This window comes from Heterodontus francisci, chromosome 5 (genome assembly GCF_036365525.1).
Source record: "Heterodontus francisci isolate sHetFra1 chromosome 5, sHetFra1.hap1, whole genome shotgun sequence".
Classification (NCBI taxonomy): Eukaryota; Metazoa; Chordata; class Chondrichthyes; order Heterodontiformes; family Heterodontidae; genus Heterodontus; species Heterodontus francisci.
In genome coordinates this window covers 56460484-56477603 of record NC_090375.1, presented here as the reverse complement: position 1 = coordinate 56477603, position 17120 = coordinate 56460484, and the positions used below count along the sequence as shown (strand labels likewise).

Sequence of the window (17120 nt, the reverse complement as noted above, 5' to 3'; positions counted from 1 at the left end):
AGGTTGAGCTCCAGCTCTCAATGAGTCATTTATGAAAAAAACGAATGTCTTTTCTCTTCCCAAGTACGCTCTCTCATTCTCTCTTTCCCTGAGAAAAAGACTGCTGCAAAGAAGCACTAATCCCATTGCAACTGAAAGTCATTTCTAATTCAGGACTTAAGTTAATGGCAGCCTGAGGTGTAAATGTTCTCAAGGTTCAGGCTATGACTTATCCAGCCTCACGGACCCTTTGATAGCTTAACACAATGGTCATTTATTCTCTTTTCCTATTGATTTATTTTTGGTACCTCCAGTTTTCTCTCTTCCTCTCCAAAGCATTTTGCTTTGCTGCAGAATTGTTCCACAGACATTGTGCATCCTGATTTACCTCTCCCAAGTACCTATGCTTCATGTGTGATCCTAGAGAGCAAGTTTTCACAGTTTATTCATTTGCGGGAGCTTCACTTAACAGCACAATATTGTCCTCAACCAATAGCCAGATACATACACTCACTTTCCGGAAAAGGCCTTGTCATTATTAAGGAGTAGACTGTCTGCCTAATGCATGCCTACTGAGTTTAATTGTAGCATTGCTATGACCACCCAGCTGAGAAAAGCTAACTCAGAACAGATCAGGGCTTCAATCTGGGAGCTTCTTGGTCTGTTGGGCTCCGAGAGCTATGGTTCCCTTCGAAGCTATGTTTTTCTCTGTCTTTGTTTATCTATTGTGCCCATCAAGATGAGAAATATTACTGCTGGAAGTGAAACTCTTCCCATTTCAGACAGCAAGGGCTGTTCAAGAAAAGGATGTTCAATTGCAGGAGGGGGCGAGGAGGGGTGTGGGGGGTGCGAGGAGGGGTGCGGAAGGTGCGAGGAGGGGTGCGGAAGGAGACGAGGAGGGGTGCGGGAGATCAGGTGGGGGGTAACCGGAAACCCGCTCATCTCCAATTAATGGCCTAATAAGCTCCTTGAGGAGTTGTTAATGAGCGGGTGAGGGCCAGGAGGCGATTTGTAAAGCGGGAATCACCAAACCCAAAAGTCTGGTGCATGTTAGTGCACAGTTGTTGGGTTCAATGTGGGGAGCTGCAAAGCTTTTATAAGGAATGGAAAAAAATTTTGCCACCACGTGTTTCACTGTGAGATCGGATGCTGTACTGTTTGCCTGGATGTTTGGCCGATTCTCTGTGCACTGAGGCTTCTGGCCCTCTGAATTCCTGCTTCCTCTCTTGTGTAAGACAGCGTAGGCCCCACCTGGCTGCCATCTGCCTTTGAGGCTCCTGCTCCAATAGGCATCTCCCATATCCTCTCAGAGTTCAGCGCCACTAATTGGGCACTGAGCTCACTTCCGTCTCAATTAGAGCATTAACCTTTGAAGAATGTAGACGCAGCGCATTGTTGGGATCTGGAAATTTGCATTAATTTGTTTGCATTAATCTCTCCAGGTCAGGTATAGTACAGCTAGATGCAGAGTTAAGTGCCATCTACTGTGTTCTAACGATGTGCCTCAGCCTCACCCCCAGTGTGATATTTTGTGCCCTCCCCCAGCAACCCCCTTTTCCTACCCACATCATCCTGTAGCCTTTCTGATAGAGTACTAATCACTACCATATTAAGGTTTTGTGGTATGGATACATGCCCACTAGTAACTGGATTGAGACTGCCCAACTCATTTCCCATGAGCTCCTTACAGTCAGTAGGCCGAGCAGACTTTTATCTCATAGTCTGGGCTGGGTTGGAAGCCAGATCCTAGAGATGACAGGCAAGTGTACCACCCACCTTAAGTTACCATCTATGACTTTTGAATGCTAAAGACGGTGGCTAGTCTGCATTGTTTTCTCAAAGCCTATGACGTCAAAGTGATGAATTCACAAGGCTTTTTTCAGAAGCTGATAAACGTCTGTGACAATATGTAGGCAGTTCACAGTGGTCTAATTATAACCTCAATACCTCCTCAAAGCAGCATCATTCATCATTTAAATGAAAATGTACTTCCAGTGGTTACATTACTGGACTCGTAAATTTAGAGGCCTGGACAACTAATTCAGAGAGTGTGAGCTCACAATCGTACTGAGGCAGATTAAGAATTTGAATTTAGTTTTAAAAAGTTCTGGAAATAAAAAGTTGGTATCAGTAAAAGTGACCATAAAATTGCAGAATTGTTGTGAAAACCCAACTCGTTCACTAATGACCTTGAGGGAAGGAAATCTGGTGTTAGTACCCCATCTGGCCTATATGTAACTCCAGTCCCACACCAATGCGGTTGACTCTAAACTGCCTTCTGCAGTGGCCTAGTAAGCTGGAGACTGGGAATGGCCAATAGATACTGGCTTTGCCAGCAGCACCCACATAACCAGAATGAATTTTTTTTAAATGGGTTCCCGAGCATTATTTCCCTTTGATGCTTTTGTCAATGATGGCTGCTAAATCACTCATTAAAACCCTAGTGTTTCAGCAGCTTGATGCCATTCATTGGAGTAGCAGGGGACAGAACAGTGGCAGCAGTCAGTTCCACAATTGGATTTCCATCCAACTTGTCAGTGAGGGTTGCTAAATGAAGGCCTATTGCTGCCAGAGAGGGAGAGGAGGAATGATGACTGAAAGGAGTTCCATTCATCTCAGTCAACTTCTGTTGACTCGTTTGCAGTGGTATTGGTGGAGGCCTGGCAGCAGATTTGGCACAACTGGTGCATATGTGTCATCTTGGCTCAGTTGAAAGCACACTCCTCTCAGGTCCAGAAGGTCATAGATTCAATCCCCATACTAAGCTTTTGAGTTCATCATCTAAGCTGACACTGCAGTACAGCACTGAGGGGAGTGCAGCAGTACTGAAGGCTCAATGCTTCAGTTGAAATGTCAAACCAAGACCCAATATTCCAGTGGACCAGGTGCAGCTGGAGAAGCCATGGCTTTATTTGAAGAAACCCTGACCTCCCTCAACCTCCAAATTAACTTGCTGTTCATCTCACTCTTGATTGTGGTGTTTTGCTAAATGCAAAATAACTGCCACTTTTCCTGACCTTTGTAACAACAGTCACTGTACTGCAATGTGTAATAATACAAGACTTCCATTTCTATAGCATCTTTCACAACCTATGAATGTCCCAAAGCACTTTACAGCCAATGAAGTACTTTTGAAGTTTAGTTACTGTTGTAATGTAGGAAACACAGCAGCCAATTTGCATGCAGCAAGCTCCATAATCAGCAATGTGATAATGACCAGATAATCTGTTTTGTGATGTTGACTGAGGGATAAATATTGGCCAGGACACCAGGAAGAATAACTCTCCTGCTCTTCTTCAAAATGTTATGTCCACCAGTGAGGGAAGTTGGACCCTCAGGTTAATGTCTCACCCGAAAGATGGCACTTCCAACAGTGCAGCGCCCCCTCAGTACGGCACTGGAGTGTCAACATTGATTTTTGTGCTCAATTCCTGGAGTGGCACTTGAACCCACAGCCTTCTGACTCAGAGGTGAGAGTGCTACCATTAGGAGGCTACCATTAAAAGTGTAGATATAGGAGCAGGAAGTTACATCTGACCCCTGGTGCACCTGATCTTATAATGCCTGATGGGGTGTTGCAGAGAAAGTTTTGTACTATACCTAACTGTGCTGTACCTGATCAGGGGGATAGGGTAGACGACCCTTGTGGTTATGGTACTAGACTAGCAACCCAAACATTGTCTGTTCAGATCCAACCATGAGACATAGTAAATTCTGTATATGGGAGTAGGGAAATAGACAGACTAAGTGAGTGGCACATGGAGTTCAATGTGGGGAAGTGTAAGGTTATGCACTTTGGATCTGAACAAAACAAATTGGAGCATTTCCTTAATCGTGAAGGACTAGGAGCTGTAGAGATGTAGGATTTTGGTGTCCATATACACAAATCACTAAAACCTAGTGCAGACACAAAAATTAATCAGAAAGATAAATGGAATGTTGGCCTTTATCTCAAGGGGGTTTGAATTCATAAGTGATGAAGTGATGATTCAGTTGTACAGGGCCTTGGTCCCCACCCCACCCCTCCGCTCACCTACAGTACTGTGTTCACCAAACCTGAGGAAAGATATTTTGGCTTTGCAGGGGATAAAGAGCAGGTTCATCAGAATGATACCAGGACTTAAATGCTAAATTATGAGGACAAGTTGCATAAACTTACTGGTATTCCCTTGAGCTTAGAAGGTTAAGGAGTCATCTAATCAAAGTTTTGAAAATGATCAAATGATTCAATAGGGTAGATACGGAGAAATGATTGTCTCTGGAAAGGGAATCTAGAGCAAGAGGGTGCAATTTTAGTGCTGAATGACCTATTCCTGTTCTTATTTTTCTTATGGTCCAAAGATAAAACAATGCACAAAATTAGAGGGATTATCCCCTTTAGTTAATGAAGTCTTCTAAATCTCAGATCAACACCTTAAATCATCGTGCCAAATGCTATGCCCCTGTTTTTCAGACAGACTTTTCCACTGGATGATGTCATGCGGTTAACAGATAATACACAGAGCATGGCAGAGTGTCAACTCATGACATCATCAGTGGAGCAGTCCATCGGGAGCATGGGGGTAGAGGGGAAGTAATGTAAATTTGACAGCAAATAAAACTGTGAATGTTCAAACACCACATTAACCCATTCAGCATCACAAACCTGTGTAGATTGTAAGGAGTTACAAGTGGAATTGATGCTGATTTGTGCCTGCAATGCCAGCTTTCATTTTCTGTTCATATAGTTAGGTTTTATGAGAGTGTCTCATATATTCCCTTTGCTCCCAAGAACAAATTTCATTACATTTAATAAAAAAAACTCTGCATTAAAATTGCATAATTCTGCACACAAAAGCCTCATGCACTAGTGTCACATTTCTCCGTCTGTAGTCTGACAAACACATCGACCCCACTACAGACGCATTGACCCCACTTACGTCGAGCAGGTTAATTTTTTATCTGTTCTCGGGGTGTGGGTAATGCTTGCAAGGCCACATTCATGTCCCTCCCCTAATTATCTTGACAAAGGAGGTAGTGAGCCTCTACCTTCAAATTGGGTGACTGGAGTAATGTGTAGCCTTAAATATCCACTCTCTCCACCAACGGAGTGCTGTGGCAGTACTGCAACAAATCACCAAGGTATCTTCAGAACCTGCAACCTCTACCACCTAGAAGGACAAGGGCAGCAGGTGTAGAACAAAGAACAAAGAAAATTACAGCACAGGAACAGGTCCTTCGGCCCTCCAAGCCTGCGCCGATCCAGATCCTCTACCTAATCATGTCGCCTATTTTCTAAGGGTCTGTATCTCTTTGCTTCCTGCCCATTCATGTATCTGTCTAGATACATCTTAAAAGACGCTATCGTGTTCGCATCTACCACCTCCGCTGGCAACGCGTTCCAGGCACCCACCACCCTCTGCGTAAAGAACTTTCCACGCATATCCCCCCTAAACTTTTCCCCTCTCACTTTGAACTCGTGACCCCTAGTATTTGAATCCCCCACTCTGGGAAAAAGCTTCTTGCTATCCACCCTGTCTATACCTCTCATGTAAGGGAACATTATTACCTACAAGTTCCTCTCCAAGTCACACACAATCCTGACTTGGACATATATTGCCATTCCTTCAACATCACTGGGTCAAAAACCTGTAGCTCCCTACCTAACAGCATTGTGAGAGAACCTCTCCACCCAGACTGCAGCAGTTCAATATGAAGGCCCATCACCACCTTCTCAAGGGCAACTAGGTGTCTGCAATAAATGCTGGCCTTGCTAGTCACTCCCATATTCCAAGAATGAATAAAAAGACCAGGTAGGGGTTACAGGTTCCAATTCCTAAAGGGATATTAGTGAATCAATTTGGGTTTTTAGAACAATCTGACAACTTCTCTGGTTATTTCTGCTGCCAAGACACAAGTTACCAAATTATTGAAATTGAATTTCACAACTTGCCTTGGCGGGATTTGAACTCCTGTCCTCTGGCTTGCCATAACCACTACACTACTGCACCCAACAGCACCTGTACTGGACAGAGGAATATCATAGGAACCCAAAACACTTTCATACATCAACATTGCACAATGCCATTTTAAAGTCATCACTTATCTGCTGTTGAGTAAAGACTAAAAGTTACATCTCTCTGCTCCCAGCGCAGAATCTCCCTCATTGGGAAAGATTATTGGAAAATTACAGGAGAAATTTATTAAAAATGCCCAGAGAGTATTGTACCACCCATTTCATTTTTTAATCCCAAGGGACCCAAATTAAGAATGAGGACTTTCGGAGTAATATTGGAAGTCAGGCAGAACTTTTCCCATATCCCGGGATAAGCTACTGAAGAGAGTGGCACTTAGATGTGCTACTGGATAGAGAAGTGGTATATTTTGGTAGGAAGGATAAAGAGAGGCCATATACAATAAATGGTGCAATTCTAAGGAGGGTGCAGGAACAGAAGGACCTGGGGTATATGTGCACAAATCATTGAAGGTGGCAGGACAGGTTAAGAAAATGTTAAAAAGGCATACAGGATCCTAGTCTTTATAATTAAAGACATTGAGTACAAATGCAAGTAATGATGAACACTGGTTCCACCTCAACTAGAGTATTGTGTACAGTTCTGGGCACTGCACTTTCAGAAGGATGTGAAGACTTTAGAGAGGGTGTAGAAAAGGTTTATGAGAATGGTTGAGGGACTTCAGTTATGTGGATAGATTGGAGAAACTAGGGTTGTTGTCTTCAGAGAAGAGAAGGTTGGGAGGAGATTTGATAGAGGTGTTCAAAATCATGAGGGGTCTGGACAGAGTAGATAGAGAGAAACTGTTTCCATTGGTGGAAGGGTCGAGAACCAGGGCACACCGATTTAAGGTGAACGGCAAAAAAACAATGGTGACCTGAAGAAAACCTTTTTACGCAAGACAGATTGAATCATGGCTTTCAAAAGTGAATTGGATAAGCACCTGAAAAGAAACAGTTTGTAGGGCTACGGGGAAAGGGTGGGGGAGTGGGACTAACTGTGTCGCTCTTGCAGAGAGCCAGCATGGACATGATGGGCCAAATGGCCTGCTTCTGTGCTGTAATCATTCTATGATTCCATGAGAGAAGGGATTGAGTTATGCAGTGAGAAGGTGGGATTGTGATCAATGCAAGTGGGCTGGTCTTGTTGGGCCAAATGTTGGGCTTTAACATGTTTCTAAAAATTGTTTTGTAGCCTGAAGCAGGAAGATTCTAGAATCTGTGTCTTGCTATTGGTAAAAATGAGTGGGTTTGACATTGGTCCTCGATCACTATAAACCTGACTCCAGTCCAGACTGACAGAATAAAGAACCAAAACTCATTTCACGTACAGCTTTATGGGCAGTGGGCAAACAAGACTCTCATGTGGACATAAGAGATCAAGTAGCATTACTCATAACAGAGCAGGGACCTCTGCTGTTGACTTAACCAACATTAATATCTCAACCACCATCACTGAATAACTGTCATTTATCTTACTCTGTTTATGGGATGTTGCTGTGAATAGATTGGCAGCTGCATTTCCTGCATCGCAACAGTGACTACATTTCAGAAAGTACCTCCTTGGCTGTGAAGCACTTTGGGACATCCTGAGGTCATGAAAGGTGCTAAATAAATGAAAGTCTTTCTTTTTAAGTTAGCTTAGAGAGAGTTTTAATCGTCCTATACCTGACCTTGGAAACATTTGAGGCTAACAAAGTTTCATTTCCTGATGTTAAAGTCTCTCCCATCTGAGCACAAAATGAGGAGGTAGAATCTCTGCAAAAATGGATGGAAGCCCTGGAGAAATTGGTGTGACTGGTCATTTATACTGTTTATCCATGATTTCTGCCAATTCTCTGCTGAAGTAACCGTAGATGATGGGGAGAATTCCTGCAGAAATCACATGTTTTAAAATGAAATCGTCTTTTTAGAGGAACCTCTCTAAGGAAGTTATGCTAAACCTTTATAAATCACAGGTTAGGCCTCAGCTGGAGTATTGTGTTCAATTCTGGGCACCACACTTTAGAAAGGATGTCAAGGCCATCTGGTGGCTATGGAGGCAATTTACTAAAATGATGCCAGGGATGAGGGACTTCAGTTTCGTGAAGAGACGAGAAAAGCTGGGAATGTTCAGCTTAGAGCAGAGAAGTATAAGGGAAGATTTAATAGAGATGTTCAAAATTATGAAGCATTTTGATAAAGTAGATAGACAGCAACTGTTTCCATTGGCAGAAGGTTTGACACATATTTAAAATAATTAACAAAAGAACCAAGGGAGAGATAAGGAGACATTTCTTCACACCACAAGTTGTTATAAATTGGAATTCACTGCCTGAACAGTAGCAGAAGCGAATTCCATAGTAACGTTCAAAAGTGAATTGGATAGATACTTGAAAAGGAAAACTTCCTGGGCTATGGGGAAAGAGCAAAGAGAGTAGGACCAATTGGATAGCTCCTTTAAAGAGCCAGCACAAGTACAATGGGCCGAATGGTGTATAATTCGAAGATTCTAAGTGTACTTCTCGTGTGGTCCTTACTGTTGAGCTGCCTCAAATAGCTTTTTATACTGACTGATGTCTGTATACCTGTCTTTTCTACAGGTTATCAAATCCGGTGTGGAGACCACCTGCAAATGCCATGGTGTTTCTGGCTCCTGCACCGTTCGGACTTGCTGGAGGCAGCTCTCCCCTTTCCATGAGATCGGCAAGTTACTCAAATTGAAATATGAGACCTCACTCAAGGTGGGCAGCACGACCAATGAAGCTACTGGCGAAGGGGAGATTACACCACCGAAAAAGGCCATTGCTTCTATACATCACCAGCAAAACCAGATCCCAAGAACTACTGACTTGGTCTATATCGATGACTCGCCGAGCTTCTGCCGGCCAAGCAAGTACTCGCCGGGCACTGCGACAAGGAAATGCTATAAGGACAAGAACTGTGAGAGCATCTGCTGTGGTCGAGGGCACAATACTCAGAGTCGAGTGGTGACACGGCCCTGTCAGTGCCAAGTGCGCTGGTGCTGTTATGTGGAGTGTAAGCAATGTACTCAAAGAGAAGAGATTTATACCTGCAAAGACTAAAACTTCCAATTTCCAATGGAAAAGGCTCTGGAGAACTATGGTGAGGAGCAGGAAAGTTCTGCCTGAGGACAAACTGCAGGAATTCCCAATAGTCCCAAAAAATACATAGAGAGAATTCTGGTTTCAATGTACATCAAATGTATAAACTCCATCACAGACCTTTTGGATTCAAAGAGCTAAAGTCAAACAACACAGAGAAGGTAGATAGATATTGAATGGCACAATGCCAGATTCTAAACAAACCAGTTCATTGCAACATCCTGGATATGATGGATCGTCTTCAGCATATGGCAGGTCAACAGCAACTGAGCATGCTTCAGTAGGTCTCCCACTGACGAGCTTGTTACGAATGTAAGAAATTTAATTCCAATGGATTACAACCAGGCTTGTTCAGGCCTACAATTTCAAAGTCCATTGCATATCACTCAGTGCTCAATTAGTTAATTATTTGTGTTACATAGAAACTTTTTAAATATTGGACAGAACAGATAGAGGCAGAAGAGCTAGCAGGTGTCATTTGGGCTGAAGGGCAGAAGAGTGAAGAAACAGTTTGAAAGGCCATTATGCAACAAATAGCCAAAGTTGATTGGATGAAGAATTATCAAAAGGTAGCCACAATCCAAATATTTAACATATTTTGGTGGGAATTCAGGCCAAGCTCATGACATCATCGAGTAACACCTACTTTATGTAAGCTGCTCTCCTCATATCTACATAAAATGGTAGAAAGTTAGGGAGTAAATGTCCCTCTTTGCTCTAGTGGTGAACCATACAGACCAGAGAAGACTCAGGTTTGATTCTCTGCCTGTACTGAATGAGCTGATCTCCACAGGGATGGAGATGGGGCTGCAATTGACCTCAGTGCCCCAGGACTAGGGAATGGGAAGTAGACACTTGTGGCTATTTCTGATTGCTATCCAGTATTCCCTGCTGGAAATGCATCTGAGGGTAGGTCTGGGACAACGCCTATAAATGTACAGCCTGCTGGAGTTCATTATCTGCACTCAGTTAAGAATGGTCACTGGTGTAAGGTACCAGAGAAGACAAGCTATCTGCGACTGATGTCCCAGCAAGAGCCAGTGTCCCAAGGACGTGAGGAGAGAAACATGGTGAGAACAGAGACAAGTGTCGCTGAATAGACCTGCCCTTTTTGTAGCTCAGGCATACCAACTAGGAAGGCCACACATCGATTCCCAGTGCTGAGCTACCTAATCTCAGCTTGGCAAGTGATAGCACTGCTTCAGGGTTAGAGAGCGGGCAATCAGCCATTATGCCTCATTCCTAATTACTACACTGACATCTGCTCGAAGTGCTTGAGTGTGGAAGTCAGCTGAGGGCAAGTTTGGGTTTATGCCTCCTCCACCCCATCCCCCATAATTGAATAGCCTCGTAACCTGTTGCTTTCATGGCTCGCATGTGAATAATAGTGAGGTGATGAGGGTGACCGGTGCCTATGGTACAGTAATCCTGTGAGGAATCAGTGCCATCCAGCGAGAGGGATAGGGATCGGGATGGGGTGGGGTGTGGAATAATGAGAAAGAAAACATGAGATGTTTCATGGTTTTATTTAGAATCTCGGCAAGTTCTTGGCAAAGCTTTCCTTAACCTTAACATGCCTTTTCTGAGGGTCACGGTTTTTATGTTTGTTCTGCAGGGTTCAGGTTGGGTTGTTAAAAGAAAATAGGTCTCCATAGTGCAATTAGAACAAGGAGCCAGACAAAGCGGCTTTTGTACATGGAAAGGGTTTAGAGCAGAGTGTTAATATGTTCTGGTCCTTTCATTCCTGGGACGTGCGTTTGAATCCAGCTGAGGCATCAGGTAGATGAAAGTCTCCTCACTCCAGTGGCTGTTAATTGTCAAGTTCCCAGAAGATGCAGGCCCACAGTGTAGTAGTATCCATGCCAGTAGACATTAATGATCTGTTTATATTGGGTCTGGGACCATCCCATTTTAACCCTAATTGGCGTGAATCAGCTCATATAAAATGGCCATAAATTGTGAACCCTGGACAGTTATGTGGCCCCAGTGTATGGCAGTGAGTTCCCACGCTTCAATGACGCAATGATCTCATTACGTTGTGGTATTCATAATAAACAAGGCCTGCAAGCTAAATGTTCGCCAATAGCCTGTGGTCCTCTGCTGAACAGGCAGTTTGATATACAAGGAAAGCAGGATTTACAAATAGAAAACACAGGATTTACACATAGAAACAGATGAAAACCAGACTAGCAATGTGGCCCATTGTTTCTCCTCAACTACTCACTTTAAATAATGTCTCCCAGAATACAGACCAATACACCACTGACCATCCCAATGTAGCCTTCAGTGGAAACCAAATTGAAAATGGAAATTGCAGTATGCTCCAACAACCATGTTGGTAGAGTCAGAACGTTATCCATCGTTCTTACGCTATGATTGTTGTAGGTCAATTATACATGACAGAAAAAGCACTAGCCAATAAAATTAAAGAGCTCTCGCACGAAAATGTAGACTTGACTGTGGAGGGCTGCTGGACAAGGACGAGATTTTATTCCAAGGACTGTGGTTCTTCAGACTGAAGACTGGCAGACTTTTAAGTAGACATGGTGGCACATGTCGTTGGAAAAGCTGGTCTCTGATACTAACCTACTGTGCTTAAGTGGATTTAACTGCCTGAAGATCTAAAGCAGTGGCAGTAATTACATATTCCGCACTCTATTATAAGAATTTGACGTATCACCATGCATGTTCACAAACTGCTATTTAACTCTGACACCTCTAATTTCTACAAGATGGATTCAGTACCGGTAGCTCCGTTAGGAAAGCATTCACAGCTGAAATGAGCAGATTACAAAAATAGGAACATACCGAGGAGCAGCAGGAAGATGAAACACAATCGAACCTCACCTTCTGAAACTTAAGTTTATTTGCCACAAGCATGCCGTGTAAATAGTATTCACTAAATATGCTGGTGGCATCTAGTGGTAGAATGTCAACATTGCATCAACTTTAAAAAAAAAATTCCATGGACCAGTTTGGGTGGCTTGGGTTCATTGGATCTAATTGGAATGCCAATCTAATGTTGAATGATCAAATGCGTGGTTAGATCTAATTCTAATCAAAAATGACTAATTCTTGTTCAGAAATCAGTAAATACTGGACTGATGAGATTTTGAAGCTGACTTGGCTGCTAGACTGATCCATTCAGCCATTTGTGCACAACACATCAGATTGGTATCATTTAATTCAGACACAATATCCCAAAAAAATGTCAAGGAACATCAGATCATTTTGACAGTACATGGATTTTTGTTTCCTGGACTGAGACCAGATTTCTAGCACCTTGGGTTTCAGGACATACTTAAGATGGTTTCTTATGCTCAAAGAATACTTTGGATGACGACATGGAAACCACTTGGACCAAATTAATTCAATAAGACAAGGCTGGACAACACTGGGACTAGAATTCCCAGAGCAATGTAAGAACCAATCAAAGGAGCTACACATTCATCTAGGGTGGAAATGGGGATGGAGGGTTCAGTGCATGCAGATGTGGTGAACAGCCTCATATTAGTTGTATAGAATTATAAAAATTGTTGTTAGATTTTTGTTAAACGACTGTTATTAATGTGCTACATGCTCTTCTTATAACACACCCTAGTATTATTTCCTGTAGATCACAGTGTGCCAGTGGGAACTGAAAATTCCTTCAGTGGCTTAGTGGGTACATGTACTTCCAAGTATAGAACTGAGGTGTGCAAGGCAGATAGGTCCCAGGTTTCATACACTGCGTAAGCTGATCTCAGCCAGGAAACCATTAGAGGCACTATGATTGGGCTCAGTACCTCTGGACTAGAGGATGGACCCAAAAGATCTGGAAGTGTTCCTACTCCAGATTGCTATTCAATGACTCCAACTGGCAGGCACGTATGTGTGTGTGTGTTTGTGTGGATATTAGTTAAGGACAGTTCAGACTCAGTTACAATTTATCCTGAGTTCAATTGCCAAAACTCCATCTGGCGTGAGGTATCTAAGAGCAGATGATGCCCATGGAACCACACCCCACCAGTCAGTGCCTTCAAGAGAGAGGAGGATAGTAATTTGGAGCTGGGGAAAGAACATCCAAAGAAAGTTGCGACATTGTGTTTTGTAACCTGTTTTGACACCCAGACATGGATCATAATACCAAGATTTTCTTAAATGACGCAAAAATAAAGGTGAACGTAAACCCACACTATTGCAGGGTGTGTTATAAATGACTGGCACAGTGCAGAGTTTATAGACCCTGGTAGCAGTATTGGAAGGGCTTTAGTTTAACTTTCTACCACAGTGCACCACTGGCTGATAAAAGTGTACCCATTGCTGTAACCTATAGTATAACGGTCACAGAACTGGTCAGTTCTAATCATAAATATATATATATTATAAAATATGTAAATGTTAGTGGGAGGGAAGGGGTGCAATGGCTGCATGTGAGTGTGCGTGTGCATGTATGTGTGTGTGGAAAATTGGGTCAACTGATCCCAGGAAACACATAAGGCAAAGGTTATCTCTGGTCACTGTGTGTTGGTGACATCGTAAAACCTAACAAAGATTTTGAGACATCTGCCATTTCCGGCAAAGCCACAAACTTGGGGATCATATGAAATTTTACCAATAGGTTTACATCTCTAACACACGGCAAACCAAGGATATCTTCCTCCAACTCAGCAGAATGGATAACTTAAAAAAATGTAAAAAGGAACACAAGAATAAGCATTCAAAACACATAGAAGAGGTTTTGATTAAATACCAGTAAATAGTATTTGCGAGACCTTAATAAATATGTCCCTTTATTGAAGTGATAACATTGAATTTAGGCAGAGATGTTGTCACTTCTGAAGGATATCACATGGTTGTATGCACCGAACAGAAGCATATGTTCAATGTGAGTTATAGGTACTTGGGTGAGGTGTATGTTGGGGAAGTGTGTGGTGGTGGGTGGGGGGGGAGGTGGTGATAGGTAATATATGTTTAAAAAACGTACAGCAAATTGCATCTTTTGTACTTGTACATCAAATACTGCCTGGGTGGAGTGTGTAGGGGAATATCTTGGGGCAGGGGTTGTGGAGAGTTACCCGTTCATTAATGAATGAATGGAAAATCAGACAAGTTGTGCAGACAGCATTGTCTATGCAGCTATGGAGACTGCAGTTCTCTTTTAATCATCATATAGATGTGTGGAGGAGCCTACGTTCCATTCCATTTGTGCATTCCATCAGTGAACAAAGATGGGGCTTCATAAGGGTCTGTAGTTCAGCTTCGCTCCTTCTGCAGGTAGTTAGGCCATGATAGGCATCTAATAACCTGTGGGGATTTGTGTTGTGTAAAATTCACTTCATAGCATTCTCATTGGTAATATCAAGAATCTCAACCCCCAACTTGTGGGAGTGCTCAGATTACTGGAATGGTATCAATGGTACCATTTGGGACTGTTCAGTCATTTAGGGGAACAACATTGTCCACAAACTGTCGAAGAGTCTGAAGTTGTGTCTAGGTCCCCATGGAGTCCTTAGAATAATTTGTTAAAATCATCATCATCAAAATTACTCATCAGAGTGTGAGGAAAGCTGCAGTTCCACCCAGCTATGTCCCACTTAGCCAATCGATGGACTAGAGTTCCCTGCAGAAATATGTCTGCAGCCTGCCCAGCTTGATATCCATTTTGCCCTGTAATGGCCCTGCTCATTTGTCTTCTTGGTCCAGCTAGTGCCAAATGTTATGGGAGGAATCATCCCCTCCTCAGAAGAACTCCCTATTAACTGGAGGCTGTCTCTTTCCCAATTGAGACAGGTAAACACTTTGAGATTGAAGTGATCCATACTTGCATAATTGGAGTCAGCAAGCAAATCCTGAATTGGGGTGTGAGAGAACTTAGGACAAGAGTAGAAATTCACACCCATGGGTTCCTTTAGTTCTTGTGACAATCAACAAATGAGAATCCAGAATTCTGGGGGCATTTGTTGGAGAGAGCTGAGTTTAATCTATCAAATGGAATAGCACTGTGGACTGTTCAATGAGAAACTTTGAGTGAATTGAAGAATTGTTTTAAGGAGGTACTTAAAAGAGAAGACACAGGAGGAGAGGCAACGAGGTTTAGGGAGAGAATTCCAGAGCTTGGGGCTTAGATGGCTGAATCCATGGCTGCCAATGGTAGGGTAATGGAAATGGGGGATGCAGAGGTCTTGGAGGTTTGTAGGACTGGAGTAGGATACACGGATGACAAGGCATGGCGGAATTTGAACACAAGAATAAGAATTTTAAATCACCATGTTGTGAACTAGAGCCAATTTAGCTGAGCCAGCCCCAGTGTGGAGGGTGAATGGGATAGGGGCAGCAGAGTTTTGGATAGGCTTAAATTTATGGAATGTGGAAGTGGGAGGCTGACCAGGAAAACATTTGAATAGTTGAGTCAGGAGGTTACAAAAACATAGATGCAGGGCAATGCATTTACCCACTGAGCCAAAGGGTATATGATTTTATTTGTATATTGGGCTAATTTGAGATGAATGATAGGCAAGAATGCTTTTCGAAGACATGATGAGAAAGGATAAAATTATTAAATGTATAGCAATAAAACATTTACACAAGATTGTTTTAATTAAATTTGCATTACATTGGTTCAGCATTCATTCAATATTAAAACTCAGGCTTGCATTGCAATTTAGATGCTTTTCTTTGTCATAAATGAGGTGAAACCTCACTGTGCAAGGGTAAATGTATTTGTGTCAAATGCTTATGTCCTGCATTTACATCACCTTAATCCATTGGCTCCTCATTGCCATGTAAGCTTGCTTCAAAATTCTTGGCCTCAATTTCAAACACCCCTATAGCCTCGCTCCTTCTATCTTAGTGAATTCCTCCTGCCGCACATTCCATTACCCAGCTGGTGCTCTCCTTTTTCCTTCCCACTGACTGCTTTCCATCATTCCCCAGCCCGGTTACATTGGGCTTGCCACCCAAATCCCTGATTTTGAAAAGCTCCTCCATCTTTGATTGCTCTCCTCCAACTACCCCCATCCCCCCGGGCCCTCTCCACTTCTTCCCTAATGCTCGGTGTTCTTTGTTTTTTGACGTCCTAATGTTAAGTGTGTTGAGATGCATTCTGTATGTAGCGTGCACTGTCGAAATGCAAGTTATGGACTGCTATATTAATAATTGTGTCACTCACCTGCAGAGGAAGCAAAATGGATTAAGCCCCTTCATTAAAAGTGAGGAGAGAGGAACTTCATGGGGGTAATGTGTTCATATACTGTGGTTTCACCCCAAAAGAGAGACAGGAGGAAATAGATGGAGGTCCAATGTTTATGTGCATTGTGTGGGCAAGGATGTATATGTTTATGTGTGGGTGAGGATGTCTATGTATGGATTGGGGTGTTTATGTGTGGGTGAGGGTGTATATGAGGAAGAATGAGGGTTGCTGTGTGACTTTAAAGCAGATTCTCGCACTGAACCTGGATGCTTTCTGTAATTATTTAAATATATACTATTTAATGTGGATATATTTTGCTCTTGTAAATTGTAAATACTGAGTTTTCTCCTGTTCTCCTGTGGTATTAATACGTCTCAGTTAGTGCGGCACATATACTTTATATTGACATTAATTAGGAGTGCAATGGTTGCAGACTTTCTCTTTCCAAGTCACTAATTCCTTGACCTGCCTCCTCCCTGAATCTCCACCACCTCAAGCACCTTAACCCAGAGTGCCGAGTACATGAGAACCCCTCAAGACTGTGGTCAAGCAGTGGAGACAAAATGAAAAACATTGAATATCTGTAATAAGCAAAACTGCTGGAAATATGCAGCAGGGATTTGTCAGCATCTGAGAAGAAGAAAGATTAATATTTAGGGAAGGATTCTAGATCAGTATTGCCTAATTCTGATGGAAAGGACTTGATCTAAAGCAGTACCCATCCTTTGATGATGCTGGCCCTGCTCTTTTGCTTTTTTATTTGTTAGTCGACAGAGTTCAGAATATTTCTGGATTGTATGGCCTAAAAGTTTGGAACTTCAGATTTCCGGTGATAGAAGAAAGGCCTAGGACTGGGCACCATATTAATCCCATT

General features: G+C 42.7%; 1 protein-coding gene across 1 annotated transcript in view; it reads left to right on the top strand.

The window, feature by feature from the left end:
• Positions 1 to 13973, top strand: part of wnt9a (wingless-type MMTV integration site family, member 9A) — a 94704-nt gene extending 80731 nt beyond the window's left edge. Inside the window, exon 4 of the mRNA XM_068031474.1 lies at positions 8554 to 13973. Within this exon, the coding sequence (XP_067887575.1) occupies positions 8554 to 9036 (483 nt within the window). The 3' untranslated portion in view covers positions 9037 to 13973. The remainder of the gene's footprint in view (positions 1 to 8553) is intronic.
• Positions 13974 to 17120: the final 3147 nt, after the last annotated feature.